This window comes from Protopterus annectens, chromosome 12.part0 (assembly GCF_019279795.1).
Source record: "Protopterus annectens isolate FY-2018-M chromosome 12.part0, PAN1.0, whole genome shotgun sequence".
Lineage (NCBI taxonomy): Eukaryota > Metazoa > Chordata > Ceratodontiformes > Protopteridae > Protopterus > Protopterus annectens.
The window spans coordinates 404710594-404730248 of record NC_056746.1 but is presented as its reverse complement, the minus strand read 5'-3'; the positions used below and the strand labels follow the sequence as shown (position 1 = coordinate 404730248).

General features: G+C 47.7%; 1 protein-coding gene across 3 annotated transcripts in view; it reads left to right on the top strand.

Moving 5' to 3' along the window:
* The window catches only part of LOC122816609 (rho GDP-dissociation inhibitor 1-like), a 2167530-nt gene extending 2155644 nt beyond the window's left edge, over positions 1-11886 (top strand). For all 3 annotated transcript variants that reach the window (XM_044089512.1, XM_044089511.1, XM_044089513.1), the window contains one exon: positions 11659-11886. In XM_044089512.1, the coding sequence (XP_043945447.1) occupies positions 11659-11858 (200 nt within the window). In that variant the 3' untranslated portion in view covers positions 11859-11886. The remainder of the gene's footprint in view (positions 1-11658) is intronic.
* The last annotated feature ends 7769 nt before the right edge of the window (positions 11887-19655 follow it).

The window sequence follows — 19655 nt, the reverse complement described above, 5'->3', positions numbered from 1 at the left end:
CATTGCCCCTTATTGGCCTCGACAAATTTGGTTCCCGTTCCTTCATCGCCATCTCTTGGTGCAGCCTTGGCATCTGGACCCAGTGCCAGATCTTCTGACCCACCAGTCGGGTCAACTGCATCGGTCCGTTCCTTCCCTCAACCTCACAGCTTGGTTGCTCCACTTCCCTCCTTAGCCAGGCTTCCTATGATCTCTAACCCTGTTAGAGACATCATAGTAGCTTCTCTTAAGTCCTCTACCAGGAGGATTTACTCTAGTAAGTGGAAACGCTTCTCCCTCTGGGCGAAAGATAAGAACATAGATCCCTTTACTGCCCCGATTCAGTCAGTCTTGGATTTTCTAGTGGAAATCTTTCACTAGGTTCTTCCTCTTCCATAGTCAAAGTTCAGTTGGCTGCAATCTCTAACTTTCATGTCGGGTTTGCAGACCACAATATTATGTCCCACAGGCTTTGTAAAGCTTTTCTTAAAGAAGTGTTCCTCCTAAAGCCCCCTGTTAGGGATCCTCCACCACAGTGGGACCTAAATTTAGTGCTGACATCCTTGATACTTCCCCCTTTCGAACCGGCTGCTTCATGTTCATTGAAGTTTCTTTCTTGGAAGACTCTCTTTCTTGTCGCCATTACCTCGGCTAGAAGAGTGTCGGAACTTCATGCCCTATCTGTTCGTCCCCCTTATTTGGTCTTCCACAAGGACAGAGTATCCCTGAGAACCAATCCATCATTTTTGCCCAAGGTTGCTTCTAAGACAAATTTAAACCAATCCATTGATCTTCCCGTATTTTTTCCAAATTACTCTAACAGGGCGGAACAAAAATTGCATTACCTTGATGTTCACCGCCAACTTAGATATTACTTGGACAGAACGAAGCAATTTAGGAAATCTGATCAACTCTTCCTTTCTTATGCTGAAAATAAAAAAGGTCTCCCTGTATCTAAAGTGACCTTATCCAGATGGCTATCTTCCACCATTTCTGACATTTATCAACTTAGGGGCAAACAACTCAGCTCAAAACCTAAAGCACATTCCACAAGAGACCTAGCCACTTCTACAGCTTTTCAGGCTAGGCTACCCTTAGATACTATTTGTGCAGCAGCCACTTGGGCCACTCCTCATACCTTTGTTTCTCATTACAAATTGGATTTGGCCTCCAGGGATAGGGCAAGCTTTGGTTCCACAGTTCTCAAGAGTCTGTTCCATTGAGCCACCCAGGATAGAGATGCTAGGGACACGGTCCCATCCAGCAAGAATGAAGGCGAGATTGACAACTTAACATTTAGAAGTTATGTACCTACCACAACGTTCCATGTTAGTTGTCTTCTCTCGCCTTCTTTCTTGCGTCCCTCCCTCCTGTCCCCCTTGCCTGGACAGACCTTGATCTCCTCTTTCTCTGGAAGATCCTTCTTCCTTGGACACCAGTTAGTTGGCCTTGATTACCTGGTTTCCCTTTACAGCCTTTAGGCTAGTTGTTCCTCTTTCCTTGGTGGAAAGTTTTTTGGTAGGCAGTTTTTCCTCTAGATACCAAATGAGATCTGGGTAATTGCCGCCTTGCATCATGGGATATGGGGCTGCCTCGAGCTGGTAAAAGTGACTCTCGAGCTTAGCAAGTGCCGAGTCGGAGCCGAGGATTGGCTCCGAACCCATCCAGCAAGAAAGAAGGCGAGAGAAGACAACTAACATGGAACGTTATGGTAGGTACATAACTTCTAATTATGCATTCTGCAAGCCAAGTCAGCAAGCATACCCTGCAATGTGGGTTTGACGCCCTAGAAGCATCTTGCAGAGCAGTAGTCACAGGTTCTGTACTTAGAAGGCATGCCTGGCTTAAGGAACAGACCTTGCCAGATCATGTCAAATCTAAACTATTGGACACTCCTCTGAACAAGGACAATCTGTTTGGCACCAAAGCAGAAGGTTTTAAAAAAGATGGAAGAAAAGGCTAAGTCTATGCAGACAGTCAAAGATTTTTTGCAAGTACAGCCTCCAAGATTCAGTAGATATTGTCCCTTGAAACATTGGTCCTTTCCAGCCCCAAGTCCATCTCAAACTAGACCCAGGGGAAACAGACCCCCCAGATTATAGTCTCAAGGTATGCAGATATCTAAGCAATGAAGTACCTCCAATTCTAGAACAGGGAGTGCTACACCACCCCCATATGGAAAGAATTCACAATGACTTCTCAATTCCTTCCCTCACCCCTGCCCAGTTGCTCATGCCCCTAGGAGGAAAACCTGCCCACCATGCAGAAAACTAAACCTCCATCACCAACAATCGATGGGTCCTCAACATAGTATCTCAGGGGTACAAATTTTATTTCCACGCGCTGCCAACCTCAAAAGGTTTCCCAGACCTTCCTCCAAACCAATGGGGAGAGGCACAAAACCAAGTTCAGTCCCTGCTCTCCATAAGGGCAATTCAGCCTGTTCCTACAGAACAGATAGGCCAAGGTATTTATTCCAGACTTTCCTGGTACCCAGAAAAGAGGGCACCTGGCACCCAATCTTAGATCTATCCACTCAACACCTTCCTGGTGGTACCAACATTCAAAATGCTCACCCTTCAGCAGCTTCCCCCTATGTTGTCCAAAGATGCCTAGTTAGCCACCCTAGACCTAAAGGAGGCCTATCTGCACATCCCAATCAGGGACTCCTGCAGGAAATATCTATGTTTCAGGGCAGGATCTATGCATTATCAGCTCTCTGCACTTCCCTTTGGCTTATACACTGCTCACAGAGTTTTCACAAAATGCCTGGCTCCAGCCATTGCCTATTGCAGACAGAGAAAGATTCAAATTTACCCTTACGTGGATGATTGCCTGATTCAGGCAGACAGGAAAAGCTGTTGCAGCACCTGACATTTGTAAAGGACCTTCTAACTTCCCTGGGGTACACTATCAACGAAAAGAAATCCAAAGTAGTCCCCAGTAAAAAAATTGTATTCCTGGGAGCAAGTTTGGACACAGCATCCCAGATGACATTCCTTACTCCAGAAAAACAAGCCCATCTCTCAGGCTACTTCGCTGAAATGGTCACTAGAACCCAGCTATCCGCAAGGAAAATCCTGCAGGCTCTAGGGTTCATGGCCTCCTGCATTCTACTAATTCCACAGCCAGACTGCATATGAGGAAACTTCAATGGTACTTAAAATGTCTTTGGTGCCAACATTCTCAGCACCTGGAAACTATCATACCTATAATACCTTGTCTAAGGAAAGAATTTCTTTGGTGGGCAACAGCATGCAGCCACAACAAGGGACTTCCTTTTACACAACCCCAGACCACCCAGACCTTAACCACAGATGCATCAGACTATGCCTGGTGTGCACATCTGGACGGCAGGTGCATTCAGGGCCATTGAAGCCCCAGTCAAATTCATCTGCACATCAACCAAAAAAAGATGCTAGCTGTTCAGCATGCTCTAACAGCTTTCAGATCCCTAGTCTCACCGGGGACCTTCTAATTAAAACCGACAACGCCACAGTGATGTGGTACATCAACAAGCAGGGGGGAACCCACTCTTACCCACTCTGCAGGCTAGCCGTGACCCTGTGGAACATGGCCTCAGCCATGCATATTCACCTGCAAGCTCAGTTCCTGCCAGGCAAACAAAACTCTCTGGCAGACAACTTAAGCAGAAATTTCCAAGACCCACATGAGTGGCATTTAGACCACAACACTTTCAGCCTTCTGACCCAGAAATGGGGTACCCCAAAGATAGACATATTTGCCTCCCCCTACAACCACCAGCTTAGCAAATTCTGCACCTGGATACCTCACAGCAAGGCCTGGAAAGTGGATGCCATATCCTTACAATGGGCAAACCTTTCAATCTATGCATTTCCCCCTATGCCTCCTCTTACAAGAGTACTACTCAAGATAAGGCAGGAAAGACCAAGGGCAATCCTGATTGCCCCAGACTGGCCACGCCAACACTGGTACCCACTACTGTGCAGTCTGTCACCGATGCCAGCATGGCACCTACCCCAGATCCCAACACTCTTGACTCAGCAGGAGGGGACAGATCTTGCATCCGCAATTGCAGACCCTGAACCTTGCAGCCTGGCTTATTCCTTGATTCTCTTCCAGTGGCCAGCCTAAGCAAGCAGGTACTGGATGTCATACGTGAAGCCAGACGATCCAGTACATGGAAATTCTATGCTGATAAGTGGAAAAGGTATTGTTCCTGGATTCACTCTAAAGGAGCAGATACAGCACAACCGTCCTTACCTCTCATCCTGGATTACCTAGCAGACCTACTCCACAGAGGCCTGTACTTTTCTTCCATTAAGATCCATGCCTCTGCCATCTCTGCTCATTACAGCACTGAGCCACCTCTCTTCTCTCACCCTCTCATCAAACAGTTCCCAAGAGGGGCTAACACCTTAAGGCCAGCAAGAAGAGCCCCCACCCCTGCTTGGGACCTTAATTTTGTGTTGAAAAAGCTCACGCTACCCCCTTTGAGCCTGCTACTTCAGCAGAGTTAAAATTCCTCTCTTGGAAAACAGCCTTGCTTCTGGCCATCACTTCAGCTAGAAGAGTGTCTGAGCTACAAGCACGTAGGCTGTGGAACCCTTCATTATTTTTCATGCTGTCAGGGTCTCCCTCAGGACTAACCCTACCTTTATGTCTAAAGTGGTGTCCATTGTGGCTCTCAACCAATCTGTCCATTTGCCACCTTTTTCCCTAATCCTCAAAATAAGGGGGAAGGATCCTGCATTCCTTAGATGTGCACAGACAGCTCAGATTCTACCTGGATAAGGACGAAGCCCTTCAGGAAATCTGACCAGTTACTAGTCAGCTTTGCACCAGGGGCAGAGGGCAAGGCCATATCAAAACAAACCATCTCCAGATGGATAGCACACTGTATCCATTTCTGTTGCAAACGCCATGGTAAACCACCCCCTCAAGTGGTCAGAATGCATTCCACTAGGGCACCTTCAACCTCTACAGCCTTTCTCAGAGGAGTCCCTACCAGGGGCATTCTGCAAACTGCTACTTGGAGTTCTGTCCATACCTTCACCAAGCATCACCACCTGCCTATCTTTTCCAAATCCAGGGTGGGCTTTGCAACAGCAGTCCTGCAGGGCGTACTAGCCAGCCCAAACTCTTCTTGACTGCCTCCACCCATTCTTCAACTTTGGGAATCAACCCATGTGTGTCGACTGCAGCAGTGAAACACGAAGTACATAGTACAGTTGTGTACACTTACCATAAATGTAGATGTTCGAGTGTATTCACTGTTGCAGCCCTGGTTTCCCACCCTCCAGCCCCCTTGTCTCTCTATCTCTCTTTCCTTCTCTTTCTCTCTTACTCACCCCTTACAGGGCTATTGATATTTACTTTTTACTGGTGGTGTTTTTCCACCATAACTTAGCTCCCTATTTGGGGGCTCCTGACATTTGGGGCAAGAAAAACTGATGTAATGGTGTCGACTGCCTGTTTTTATACCCCTGAAGACCTGACGTAAGTCCTGAAGCGACAGCAACCAATGCAGAAATACTAAGCCTCTGGTATTCGGGCTGACTGAGGGCTACCCCTGGCAGGATAACCCAAGTGTGATGACCGTAACAGTGAATACACTCGAACATCTACATTTATGGTAAGTGTACACAACTATACTTTTCTTTAAACCGAGTTGCTCCCAAAGGTGCTTGATTTGGAAGAACCAGTATCAGTCATGTTCCAGTTTGTTAGCAAACTATCCTCTTAATGAACAGGACTGTAAGAATTCTAGCAGCCCGGCATTGTGCATTGACTTGAGCTGCATACTTCAAAACCTCTGTCGGAAATTTTATCTCAGCTTACACACTACTAAGCTGTGACATGGCAGAAAAATTGACAAGCCTACCAGATTCAAAAACTGCACTTCTTGTGGGCATAAGATCCCCAATTCAGATGCCCACAAGAAGTGTGTTTATTGTTTAGGTGCCGCACATCTTGACTAAGATTGTCAGACCTGTGCCACTTTAATGTGAGAGCCCTCTCAGATTGGAGAAATTGATTTTGAAAGGACTGCATCCTGCAGGGGCTCAACCTCTCTCTACTCCATCATTCTCTTAGCCAAAAAAAGAAACATGTGAAGTGTCTGTCCTCTCTGTCAGAGCCTTCTTCCAAGAAAACCAAGAGTTTGGATCTTATTCATTCCTCAGATCCGACGGTTTTGGGCCCATCAACCAATTCCCCTGTTCTGATAGCTTCGGATCCAAAGGCTTCAGATTTGGAAGCTAGGCTTTGTGTTATGGATCCCAACATCCAGACAGTCTCGCAGACTCTGCCAAAAAAGATTTGCCTAACTCTCTCTAAGCCATCCAGACTACCTTCTACTACTACTTCCAGATCTTCCTGGAATTTATCTGAAATCAGTATGGACAGACTTGATGCAGAAGTTTCTCCAAGCTGAGATTCAGTTGGGGATAATTCCAGCTCAATCCCTTGTTGGATCTGTGAACCTCTCAATCAAAAAAATACTTTTTCCTTCTCTGATCCGACCCTCTGCTTTGGAGTCCAGGAATCTGAGATCCCCAAGAGGTACGGTGTCGGATCTGAAGTATCTTCCTTGCCTCTGATCCAATGGTTACCCTGACCAGCTCAGTTCCCTTTTCTTCGAGTCAGAGTGGGTCTCAGATCCGAGAGGTATTCTCTGTGTCTGAGGGGCAGGGCTCTGCTCAAGTTGGCTCAGAGACGGCCCTTTCCTTAGGAGCCTCGGGCCTAGATAGCTCAGTTCCGATCCTATCATGGAAGCATGGATCCAGGGATGTCTGTGGCTTCCTTTCTTCGTTTGCTTCATTTCCAAGGGGGAGGCAGTGGTTTCCTTGGGTCATTCTGCTTTCTGGGTTGTGGAAAGGGTGTTCTTTACAACCGGGAATATGTCCTCTTGTATTTTGACTCCCTCCCCCTCATTCTCTAGCTCTTGTGAGCTCAGAACCTGTCATTTCTGTCCGGTCAGGTCAGCCAGGTCCAGAAGGCCCCAGTCACCCCCCCCCCCCCCCGGGCACCCCTCCTCTTCTGATACCTCCCCAGATCACACCACTGAGGAGGTCCATCAGAAAAGGATGTGTAAAGGAGACACATAGACTCTCCTCATGGAGTTTCTCACAGAGAACACAGACTTTGAGGAAGGTGAAGGGTCCCCCAAATCTCCACCTGGTGATGTTTCCTTCAGGGACATCATAAAAACCCTTAGGCAGATGGATGGTTGGTCAGCCCAAAACTCTTCACCAGAAGAGTTTGTGGTGTTGGAGGCCTTTGGGACTGGCCCATCTACATCTTAGGTGACTCCCCTGGTGGATGAGCTCATTGACCTAGTCTCCCACTGGCTTGGAAAGAACCAGACACCATTGAACCTATCCTGAAACAACCTGACAAAATTTTGTCACCACCTGCTGATTCTCAGTACTGGAGAAAGGTTTCACAGTTGATGCCATTCCTTTGGCAGCAGCAACAGAAAAGGAGCTAGCACAACAGAGCTCCACTGTCCATCCTGTGAACAAAAAATCCAGAGGGATGGACAGGGTTGGGAAGCACATTTTATGCTTTGGCTACTTTCACTCTGAGGTCTTTAAATGTTATGACACATTTCACATGCCTGCAAAGGGATTTCATTAAAGAGTTGTCAAATTCTCTTGCTGAGTTCATGCCGGCGGAGGACCTCAAGAAGGTTTCTCCACAGCTGGCCATTCTTACATCTGTTGCCAATTCATCAATGAGGTTAATTTCCCATGTTGGGAAGGCAACTCTCAAGCAGCTGGCTCAGGCATAACTATGCGTCGTCATGCCTGGATTAGGCTCTGCGATTTTGCAGAACCCTTTAAGGAGTCTTTTATTAATGCCCATTTTGACAGTTCCTCCCTATTCAGACTGCCAGTTAAAGAAACGCTTACCCATGGCAAGCAGGAAGGAAAGATCCTTTCTGCCATTGGCATCAAGTTTTCAACCCCTCAGTGTACCTTTTCCAGGAACCAATGAGGTGGTAAGAAAATGTGGTTTCGTAAGTCTCTGGGACCTTTCCTAGATTCATGGGGAGATTCCTTTTCCAGAGGTAGAGATTTCAATGACAGATGCCATCCCTAGGGGCAGAGGGGGCCGCAGAATCAGAGTTTTCAGGATTCCTTTCCCAATAAATCCTATTAGCACTCCTGAAGCAATGCCTGGCTGCTCTTCTCTGGAGGTAGTTGAGAGGGATGTTTTGCATTGCATTCAGAAGCCTGGACAAAAATCACAAAAAACAACTGGGTGCTAATCATCTTATCCAAAGGATATTACATTCCCTTTTTCTTTCCCAGCACAGTAACAAACAAGAAACTCCCCAATGTTCCACCCAATCAGAGGGAGTCGGCAGCTCTAGAGGTGCAAAAGCTGCTTCAAAAAAGAGTTATCCAAAAGGTCCAGACCGAACAAGTAGGATTTAGAACTTATTCCTGCTTCTTTTTGGTGTCAAAAAATGTGTGACTAAAGACCAATCCTGAATCTATCCAGACTGAATCGGTTTGTAAAGAAGTCCATCTTCTGGATAGTTACAATACAATCCATTTTGCTACTTCCATGCAAGGATGATTGGGTGTGCTCCACAGATTTCCAGGATGCATAATACCACATAAAGATACACAGGCACTCCAGGAATTTTCTGCACTTCCGGCTGGAAGCCAGTCATTACCAATTCAGAGCACGGACTCACCACAGCCCCCGGGTGTTTATCAAATGCATGGCAGTGGTGGCAGCTCATTTGCCACTCCAAGGATTCCAGGTGTTTCCATACTTACAAGACTGGCTGTTGACTGCCCCAGCCTGGCATCAACTTCTACAGGCAATAGACAATCTGCTCGATGTCTCCAGATCCTTAGGCATCTATATAAATTTTGCAAAGTCAAAACTAGAGCCATTGCAAAACAGAGTTCATCGGGACTGTCAAAGGACTGTGGTGTGCCTATTATTACAGAGGATAACGACCCTATAAAACCAGATACACAGGACATGTTGTCTCGCCCTTCTCCTCTAGTGAGACTGGTCCTTCAGGTGTTGGGATCCATGGCAGCAACTGTAGTCTTAGTCCCTTTGGCTCGATTCTTCATGAGAGTTCTACAATGGACCTTAGCAGTTCAGTGGTCGATTCTACGCCAACCCCTCTCCACGTGAGTGAAACTCACACTGATCTGCAAGCACCATGTGCAATGGTGGCTTCGGTGCCAAGACTTACACCTAGGCAGACAGCTCACTAACAGCCATAGTGATCACGGATGCTTCCCAACTGGGGGGGGGGGGAGGCATTACATGGGAAAGTTGGTCCAAGGCACGTGGTCCCTTACAAAGACCAATTTGCACATGAACTTGTTAGAGATGAGAGCAGTCAGTCTATCATTGCAAACCTTCCAGGATGATCTTCCTGTAGGGACTGTTGCTGTTCACACAGACAACATGTCAGTAGTCTAGTACATCAACAAGCAAAGAGGAACCTGTTCTTACCCATTGTGCAGGGAGGCCTTGAGTGTCAGGGAATGGGCAATCTCTTTGTACTGCTGTCTAGTTGTAACACACATACCGGGGAAAACCAGCGTGTTGGCAGACAGACTCAGCAGGCCCATTCTGGCTCCTTGTGAGTGGTCCCTCAATCACTTAGTAACGAATATGAATTTCAGCCATTTGGGTCAGCCTCGGTGTGACTTTTTTGCCTCTCCCCTGAGCAGCAAGTGCAGCGAGTTTTTACCTCTGATTGCTCCTCCGGGGGAGTCACCAAGGAATGCTGCAGTCCACGAATGGCCCCTGGGTTTCCTAAATGCTTATCCCCCTCTCCTCCTAATCCCAAGATCTCTACAGAAGGCAAGAAGGTTGAAGTGTTCAGTCATCCTCATTGCCCCCTTCTGGCCCCGCTAAGTGTGGTTCCCCTTCCTATGGCTTCATCTCGAGTATCCTCCTTGGATTCTGGTGTCCAGCCATTACCTCCTGTTTCACCCATCAGAATTCTGACACCCCAATCTCCACACCCTCAAACTGACTGCATGGTTTCTCCAGTTCCACTGATTATTAAACAGTCCAGGCTCACTTCCCCAGTCAAGAATATTGATCTGGCCTCACAGAAGTCTTTCCACCAAGAAGGTTTACAAAAGTAAGTTCAAGTGGTTTTCTGTGTGGGCCTGCAAAGAGAACACTGACCCAATTTCAGCATCTGTTCCTGACATTTTGCTTTTCCTTTATCTCTTATTTGATCAAGGAGCTAGTTTTTCTACAATCAAGCTACAACTTGCAGCAATTTCAAATTTTCATGTGGGGCATGTTCCCTTATGGGGCTCCAAGCTATGTAAAGCCTTCTTGAAAGGGTTTTTCTCCTCCGACCTCCTATCAAAGAACCTTGTCCTCCATGGGACCTCATGGTGGTGTTACAAAGGATAACGCAAAAACCATTTGACCCATCAGGGACTTGATATAAAGTTATCGCCAAATGGGGTTGGCTTTACCCCAGCCACCCAAAGCTCATTCTGCCAGATCTGTGCCTACTTCCGCAGCATTTTCTTCCAAATCTTCGGTTGAGGATATTTATGCAGTAGCCACTTGGTCTACGATTCATACCTTTATTACTCATTACAAACTTGACATTTTGTCTAGAAGCAGAGCTGCTTTTCATTCACCAGTGCTCCATCATGTTCTTCCATCATGTTCTTCCATAAAGGCCACCCAAGAGCAATGTAGTTGGGGACTCTTGACCCAGTGGTAAGGTAGAATGAGAGAGACAACATCAGATTTAAAAGGTATCTACTTACCATAACTAAGTATCTGTGTTGTCTTCTTTCGCTCTTCCTGACATTCCCCACCACCACCACCACCACCACCCCCTTCCTATGTTCCTGGAAGAATTCTAGAGGAAGTTAGAACCCATAGCTTCTATATTTGGGCCTCTGTAGGTAAGCACATTTCCTACCTTTCTTTCCCCTTGGGATAAATTGTGAGATTTGTATACATATGTTACGTGAAAGTATTTTTTTAGATACTGTATAGTTATTTAGACTCAGCAAACTCGATCTGAGGGCTTGGAGGAAGAGGTGGGGGGTTATGGGTAAAGGGAGGAGCTAGAGGCTTGGATTCAAAGTCTAGGAGAAGAGTTGCTGATCAGATCTGAGAGTAGGATTCTAAACCAAGTGGTGAGGAAGAATGAAAGAAGACAACACATGTACCTAATTATGGTAAGTGCATAACTTTTAGTTATACAAATGATGTGGACAAAAGTATAGGAATGCTGAATGTGTTTTAGAGGAAAGGGGTGACTGTGGAGACAGACCACCAGACATCTCCTCAGTATGGACAAGTCTTTGGGTTAATTTCTTCTGACAGCTCTTGTGTAAGTCCTGACCTTCAAGCTTGTTTGGCCACACCCCTACAGTGAAGAATTTCATCATTTTGGTATGAACCCTGGTGATATTATAAAAAAAAATGCTTCAGTTGAAGGTTGTGAATGATGTCCTCTTCAAGTAGTAATAAGATGCAGTGATGCTGTCAGGTCTCTAGCAAATATTTGTAATTGAATATTTAAGTAGGGTCCTCCCATCTATCCAAGTACTTTGCATTCTTATTGTGTTTATATAGCTGTGGTATACTAGGTTTTGCTGTACTCCTCTCATAAAAACATGTAGGTAGTTCATAACCAAGTCTTCCACTTTTTTTTTTTTTTTTTAGTTGATAAAGCAACATATATGGTGGGCAGCTATGGACCTCGGACTGAAGAGTACGAGTTCTTGACACCAGCTGAGGAAGCCCCTTCAGGAATGCTAGCAAGGGGGAGCTACGTTATCAAATCTTATTTCACAGATGATGACAAAACTGATTACCTGTCCTGGACCTGGAACCTCTCCATAAAGAAGGATTGGAAAGATTAAAAGCTTTTGCTTGCAACCTTGTTATGAATTATGTGACAGCTGCTGTGATCTTTTATGTGTAGTAGATGTGGAAGATTGTGTGTGTATGTGTTTAGAGAGTTCATGACATCAGTTTATCAGTAATGCATTCTACAGCTGCCCCTATATAGAAATCCAGTATGGTTGATGAATATTCTTCTGGGGGTACCTCTGACCTTCATTATTATTTGTTAATGACTACTACTTAGTGTTGCTTTAGGATTCGCCTTACATAATTCATTGAATGTTTATGCATTTCCCACGAAGTAATTAATACACTTTGTATACATTCTGTGCATTAGACCCACAGTACATTACAGACAGCACACAGTATCTACAGATGAATTTGTAATGTGTATTGCATCTTTATTTAAAATTTTTTGGGTCCCCCACTGCTTACTTTCCAGGTGACCATCTGCTGCTTTCTTCTCTATTTTGTCCTCGGTACTACCCCTAAGGACTTGGGACTACTTTGGATTTAGACTGGGTGAGTAGGGGATGGGGAGACATTGAATGGAGCTTCTGGCAGTGTTTCACACGCAGTTGTGTACACATTATTTATGTTTTGGAATGCCCCTGCCGGACAGAGCTGCTGACTTCTGCTCATCACAGCATGCAATGTCAGCCAACTCCTCCTATAATCTGTAATGCCATTTTTTTCTCTCTTGCGATTATGGCATGCCCACAATTACTGTGGTAGCACCTAACTGCAGACAGAAGTCCCTCCCCTCCATCCTTGTGGGAGCAAGCTGGCAAGACTTCATTTTTCCTGCTCCACTCTTCCAGTCTGCTCCAACAACACTCCCTTGGATCAGCTGGGTTCATAGTCAGGGTTTCCTCCTTCCTCTACACCGAGGAGCACTTGCATAGCATTCTTGGCATTTATTGCTACTATTTGATCTGAAGTAGGACCTTCATTTGTCAGCAACCTTTGGGACACGGATCCGATCTTGGATCTAAGCCGGCAAATTTTACCACAGCATAGATCCGAGCTCCTAGCTCCTCCCTTTACCCATAATCCCCTGCCAACCCTAACTGACCTCAGATCTAGTTTGCCGCACTTCAAGCCTACAAGCTGGATTTCGAGCTCCTGGTAGTTCAGGGTATTTGTGAGAGAAAAACTTGATTTTTTTTGTACCTTCTCGTGTGATTGTGTAAGATTGTTTAGGTTCCCTCTTATATATCTTTTTTTGTAAAATTTTTCCTCCCTACCCTCGCTGGTTCGTAGTGTGTGTTTGTGGTGTGTGTAGGGGCCTAGTGAGTGTGTTTCTTCTGTTCAACATGTCGGAGGCCCCTAAAGCCATCTTTTCAAAATGCATCGAGTGTGGCCATAAGCTTTCACTGGCAGATGGCCGCACCCGGTGCGTTAGGTGCCTTGGGATTGAACACCTCTCTTCGGGATGCACGATTTGTGCAGCGTTCAACCCCAGGGCACTTAAGGACCGGAGGTCGAAGCTGATCCTGACGGGCCTTTTGCCCACGGACTCGGCTGTGGCCTCCGGTTCTTCGGTGGCCGCAACCCAGCCCTCGGTGGTAGCCACCCCTGCCTCCCTCCGGTCAGGACCCAACCTCCCGTTTTGGCTCCGGAGGAGAGGGAGGCCGGAAAAACCAAAAGGAAGGAGAAACACCATAAGCGGTGGGCCGAGGACTCTTCCTCGGCCCCGCCCGCCAAGCGGGCTTTTCCATCCAGAGTTTCTGGATCGCCTCCTCCTCGGCTCCAGTCCCCTTGTTTTTCACCGGGACCTGGGGAGGAAGCGACCCGGTCCCCGTCGAGGTCATCAAGGCGTCACTCTAGGTCTGCCTCGGTGGCCTCATCGAGGTCCACCTTTAGTATGTCAGATGCAGACATGGACCGGATGATGAGAAGGTTCATCCAGGCCCAGCTGCAGATGGGAGTGCTCTTGCCTCCCCCCCCCCCTTCGGGGGGGAGCTCGACCCCATTTGTTGCTCCAGTTGCTCCTTCTCCATCCCGGGTTCGGAGCCGAGCCGCGTCAGATCCGGGGTTGTGTCGGAGCCGACAGTACTAGTTACTTTGGCTCCGACTGGTACCTCGAGTTTGTCTGATCTGACCTCTCAGAGCCATGGGCTGAGCTTCGGATCCGAGGGACTTTGTGTGACTTTGGCTCCGTCCCGGTCGGAGCACACGGGTCCTTCGGATCCGAGGGTCTTGGCCCCGGATCCGGTCCCCGCTTCAGATCCGAATGGGAGCCGACTCTCGGATCCTATCGAGAGTAGCTCCCCCTCAGCTTTCGCGGTGGTGGAGAGGGCACTGTTGAGTGCACCCAGACCTCCGGTCCTGGCTTCGGCTCCTCCCTGCACTCCCTCTCAGCTGGTCCGGGCTCCCATCACCCGGCCTTCGGGACAGCCTGCTTCAGCGTCTCTGGGTGTTCCTGTGGAACGTGATATTGCTGGTGAGTCTTCCTCGGACAGCCCCCGCGAGGAGGTCCCTCACAAAGCCAAGTGTAAGAGGAGACACATGGACTCCCCTGAGTCTCTTACCAAAGATACGGACTTAGATGAAAGGGAAGGCTCCCCAAGGTCACCCCCCGAGGATGTCTCCTTTGGAGACATCATGGAAATGCTCAGGATTAGGGGAGGGTGGTCTGCCCCCAAGGCTTCCTCCGATGAGTCCGTATTCCTAGAGGCGTTCGAAGCAGGACCATCTACCTCTTGGGTGTCCCCTCCCCCCCGACCCCCTGGTGGGCCTTATTTCCACCAGGGCGTGGAAGGAGCCAGACACTGTAGAGCCAGTCCCCAAGCGCCCGGATAGGATCCTGAGTCCCCCTGCTGAAAGAACCCACTGGAGCAGAGGTCCCCCGTGGATGCCATGTTGGTGGCGGCGGCCACCAAGAGAGCTGGCTCAGGAGAGCTCTGCGGTCCACCCGCCGAGTAAGGACTCTTGAGCAATGGACCGCCTGGGGAAGCGGGTCTTTAGTTCAGCAACCTTCTCCATGAGAGCGCTGAACTATATACGTCATCCGGATGCAGCGGGATCTAATAAAAGAATATGCTGCACCCCCCCCCCAGAGTCCATGTCGGAAGGAGACCAGCAACTGTACTCCTCCCGAATGTCTACTCTACATTCAGTTTCCAACACCTCTATGCGGCTCTTGTCACACGCCACTGAAGGAGCTGCTAGAGCTGGCGGAGCCGGCCTGGTAATCGGGCGTCAGGCCTGGCTCCGACACTGTGGCTTCTCGGAACCCTTTAATGCATCATTCGCGAATGCCCCCTTTGATGGTTCTGCACTTTTTGGCAAAACCGTTCGCGACACTTTAGTCCAGAGCGAGAAAGACGGGAAGATGTTGTCTGCCTTCGGAGTCCGCTTCTCTGCTCTCCAGAGGTCCTTTTCTAAGAACCAAAAGGATCAGAAGAAGATGTGGTTCTGAAAATCGCATCAGTCGCAGTCTGCTCCGAACAATCAGTCCTCTCGTGGCAGAGGAGGACAGGGAGGACGCCGCCCAAGAGGCAGAGGGGGGGGTCCCAGAAACTTTAGGTCCAGAGAACCCTTCTCTGAGAGGCCCACGCAGAACCCCTGAGGGGTTGCCCGGCTGCTACACTGTGGAGGCAGTCGGGGAGCGTCTTTCGAAGCACCTAGCAATGTGGGAGTCCATAACAACAGATCGCTGGGTGCTTCGCATCATATCCAGAGGTTACCAAATTCCTTTTATTGTAACCCCCAAAACCAAAAGCCTCCCCGACGTACCACGCAATCAAAGGGAGGCAGCTGCTACAGAAATTCAGCAGCTTTTGCAAAACCCCAGATCAGTTCGGATCAGGGTTTTACTCCAGGTTCTTTCTGGTGCCAAAAAAGACGGGGGACTTGAGATCCATTCTCGATCTCTCTCTCCTGAACCTGGCAGTGCCCAAAGAAAAGTTCCGAATGGTCACCTTACAATCTATTCTCCCCCTATTACGGGAGAACGATTGGATGTGCTCGATAGACCTCAAGGATGCGTACTACCACATCCTAGTGGACAGACGCTCCAGGAGGTTCCTCCGCTTCCGGCTGGGAGCCAGTCACTTTCAGTTCAGGGCCCTTCCCTTCGGTCTCACCTCAGCCCCCAGGGTGTTCACCAAAGTCTTGGCAGTCATAGCGGCCCACCTGAGGCTTCAGGGAATTCAGGTCTTTCCGTACCTGGACGACTGGCTCCTCATCGCCCCAACAAGGCATCTGCTCTGTTCAGGCAGGGATTATTTCCTCAACCTTGCTCCACGTCTAGGGTTGACTATCAACATGACCAAATCCTCTCTAGTCCCTACACAGGTAATAGATTTCACAGGGGCGAGATTGGATTCCAGGATAATGCTTGCCTTCCTGACTCCCGATCGGCTTCAGAACCTGAGGTTGCATGTCCAGGCCATTCTCATACTTCCTGCTCTGCTCCACCTACGGAATTGATCCTGAGGGCTCTAGGGTCCATGGCGGCAGCTATTCCTCTACTGCCCCTAGTCCACCTAAATATGAAGGTCCTGCAGTGGACCCTCCAAGTACAATGGTCCCTGTCTCGCAACCCCCTGTCCCATCCTATTCCCCTAAGCAGGGCTTGCAGAGGGTTGCTCATGTGGTGGCTCCGGTCCCCGAGTCTCCACACGGGACGACCATTTTTTATGCCTTCCCCCGTCGCCACAGTGACCACGGACGCCTCTCGCCTGGGGTGGGGTGCGGGGGCAGTATTCAGGCAGAACGGTCCAAGGCACGTGGAACGACACAGAGACCTCTTTGCATATCAATGTCCTAGAAATGAGGGCGGTGCTTTTGACGTTGCAGGCACTTCACAGCCTTCTCCCGATTGGGACGATTGCAGTACAAACGGACAACATGTCAGTTGTGTGGTACATCAACAAACAGGGGGGAACCAGGTCTTATCCTCTTTGTCGCGAGGCCATGAGAGTGTGGGAATGGACGATTTCCACCAACCGCTTTCTTATTGCAACGCACATTCCGGGTCGGTCCAACATCCTAGCAGACAGGCTCAGTCATTCGATTCTGACTGCATTTAATGGTCTCTCAATCCTCTAGTAGCAAAACAAATATTTGCCCAATGGGGGCAACCCTGTTGCGATTTTTTTGCCTCTCCTTCAAATACCAAATGCAACAGTTACTTCGCTCTAATCCCTCCTCAGGGGGAGTCCCCGAGAGACTCTCTAGTACATGCTTGGCCTCCCGGTCTCCTTTACACTTACCCTCCTTTGCCCATGATGCTGAAACTCCTACAGAAAGCCAGTTGGCTGGGGAGCAAAATGATCCTCATTGCCTCATTCTGGCCTTGTCAGACATGGTTCCCGTACCTGTGGTCTCACCTAATTCATCCACCATGGATTCTGGATCCACCCCCGGATCTCATTACCCACCCTCTGGGTCTCCCGGCCCCCAACCTGGTCAACCTCAAGCTGACTGCTTGGTTGCTCCATTTCCACTCCTGATTAGGACTCCCGGAATCTCCTCACCAGTCAAAGCCATCCTAGTAGCAGCACATAAACCTTCCACCAGAAGAGTCTACCGAAGCAAGTGGAAACGTTTCTCCATCTGGGCGGAGCACCATCACTTGGATCCTTTCACGGCACCTCTCACGTCGGTTTTGGATTTCTTAACTACCTTTTTTCATCAAGGGGCTAGCTGCTCTACAGTCAAGGTACAACTGGCAGCGATTTCGCATTATCATGTAGGGCATGAATCGGGCCCTCTAATTACTTCCAAGCTTTCCTGAAGGGTACTTTCCTTCTCAGACCTCCGGTCAGGGAGGTAGTACCCCCATGGGATTTGTCTGTGGTTCTCCAAGCCTTGACTAGCCCCCCTTTCGAGCCGGCGGCCACGGTTGATCTTAAATATCTTGATCTTAAATATCTCTCTTGGAAGACTGCCTTCTTAGTGGCCATTACTTCAGCTAAAAGGGTCTCTGAACTTCAGGCTCTATGTGTTAAACCGCCGTATTTATCCTTCCATCCAGATAGAGTTTACCTCAGGATCAATCCGTCCTTTCTGCCTAAGGTGTCTTCGGAAGCTAATATTAATCAATCTATTAATCTTCCCGTGTTCTTTCCCCATTACCAGAACAAAGGAGAGTACAAACTGCATTCCTTGGATGTGCACAGACAGTTACGTTTTTATATTCATCGAACTGCTGGTCATAGGCAATCTGACCAGTTGTTTGTCTCCTTTGCCAAAACAAGTTTAGGCAAGTCAATTTCTAAAGTTACAGTATCACGGTGGATAGCTAGTTGTATCCTCTTAGCGTATCAGAGTTCGGGAAGGCCTGCACCTCAGGGAGTCCAAGCTCATTCTACTAGGGCCGTCGCTACTTCGGCGGCTTTTAAATCTAGGGTTCCCTTAGATGATATTTGTTCCGCAGCCACTTGGGCCTCATCTCATACCTTTATCAGCCATTACAAACTGGATGTTGTCTCCAGAGGTAGGGCGTCCTTTGGCTCTGCAGTGCTCCGGAATGTTCTTCCATAAAGGCCACCCAGGATTCAGGTAGCTGGGGACTCCGTCCCAAAGGTTGCTGACAAATGAAGTTCCTACTTCAGATTAAGAAGTTATGTACTCACCATAACGTTCCATCTGAGTAGGTATCTTCATTTGTCTGCAACCATCCCCCCTCCTTCCCCCTGACCTATAGGATCGGTCTTGGATAAGCCCCTTCCGGGGCACAATAACACTGCTTATATCGGGCAAACTTGATCTGAGGTCAGTTAGGGTTGGCAGGGGATTATGGGTAAAGGGAGGAGCTAGGAGCTCGGATCTATGCTGTGGTGAAAGTTGCCGGCTCGGATCCGAGATCGGATCCATGTCCCAAAGGTTGCAGACAAATGAAGATACCTACTCAGATGGAACGTTATGGTGAGTACATAACTTCTTATTTCTGTCATTTGCTAAACGTAGCTTAGAGAATTTAATATTAAAAATGCTTTACAATGAGTATTTTATCATCACACTAAATATTAAGACAGAAAATTCCCTTTACATGATGCAGGTATCTGTAGCAGAAAGTTACAGTTTTAAAGTCCTGTGTCAACTATTGTTAATTATCTGGTTTTCTGGAGGTTTGATTGTTAAAAGTGGTTGTGACAAAACTCAAGGCAGTATCTCATGGTAGTTTTGCCTAACATGCTTCTGTGTTATGCATTTGGTAGCTGAAAAGACATTTGTGGCTATATTTCTAGCCATTAATTTCTAAATTTAAACTGAACAAGTGAACATAAGCTATGTCTTAATGTAATACTGTAATTATTTAATTGTGGGACATGGTCAATATATATTACAGATCAAAACAGTGAAATTTGGGGAGGGGGGCAAAATTCCAAAACTGCAGCACTGCCTGGCAGTTGATGTTGATTTAAGGATATACTTTTTTTTTCACTGTTCAAAACTTTCCTGAGAGTGGGACTGAATAATGGGGATCAAACCACAGTATAATGCTGCTGGGCAACAAACCCCACTGTAACAGACACCTTTTTTATCCATTCCCTTATGAAAAATTTCAGTTTGTAGTATGCCAGTAATGTGTGGCGAGGGGGAATTTTTGTATTTGTAAGCGTTGCCTCTGACTCATGAGACAAGATGTATTAGGTTTTGTGTATGCATTCTGCATTCCCCAGTACTTCTATAAATATAGGAAATTGGTAGCAAATCTAGTGCTTGCAGGTGTAAAGGATGCCATCCACAACTGTAATTTAACATAAAAGTCTGCACACTAGCCCTACATTATCAGAGTATTTATTACATCTGTGGATGAGGTGTGTGGCTGAAATTTAAGTTTTTACCCTGTAAACAGG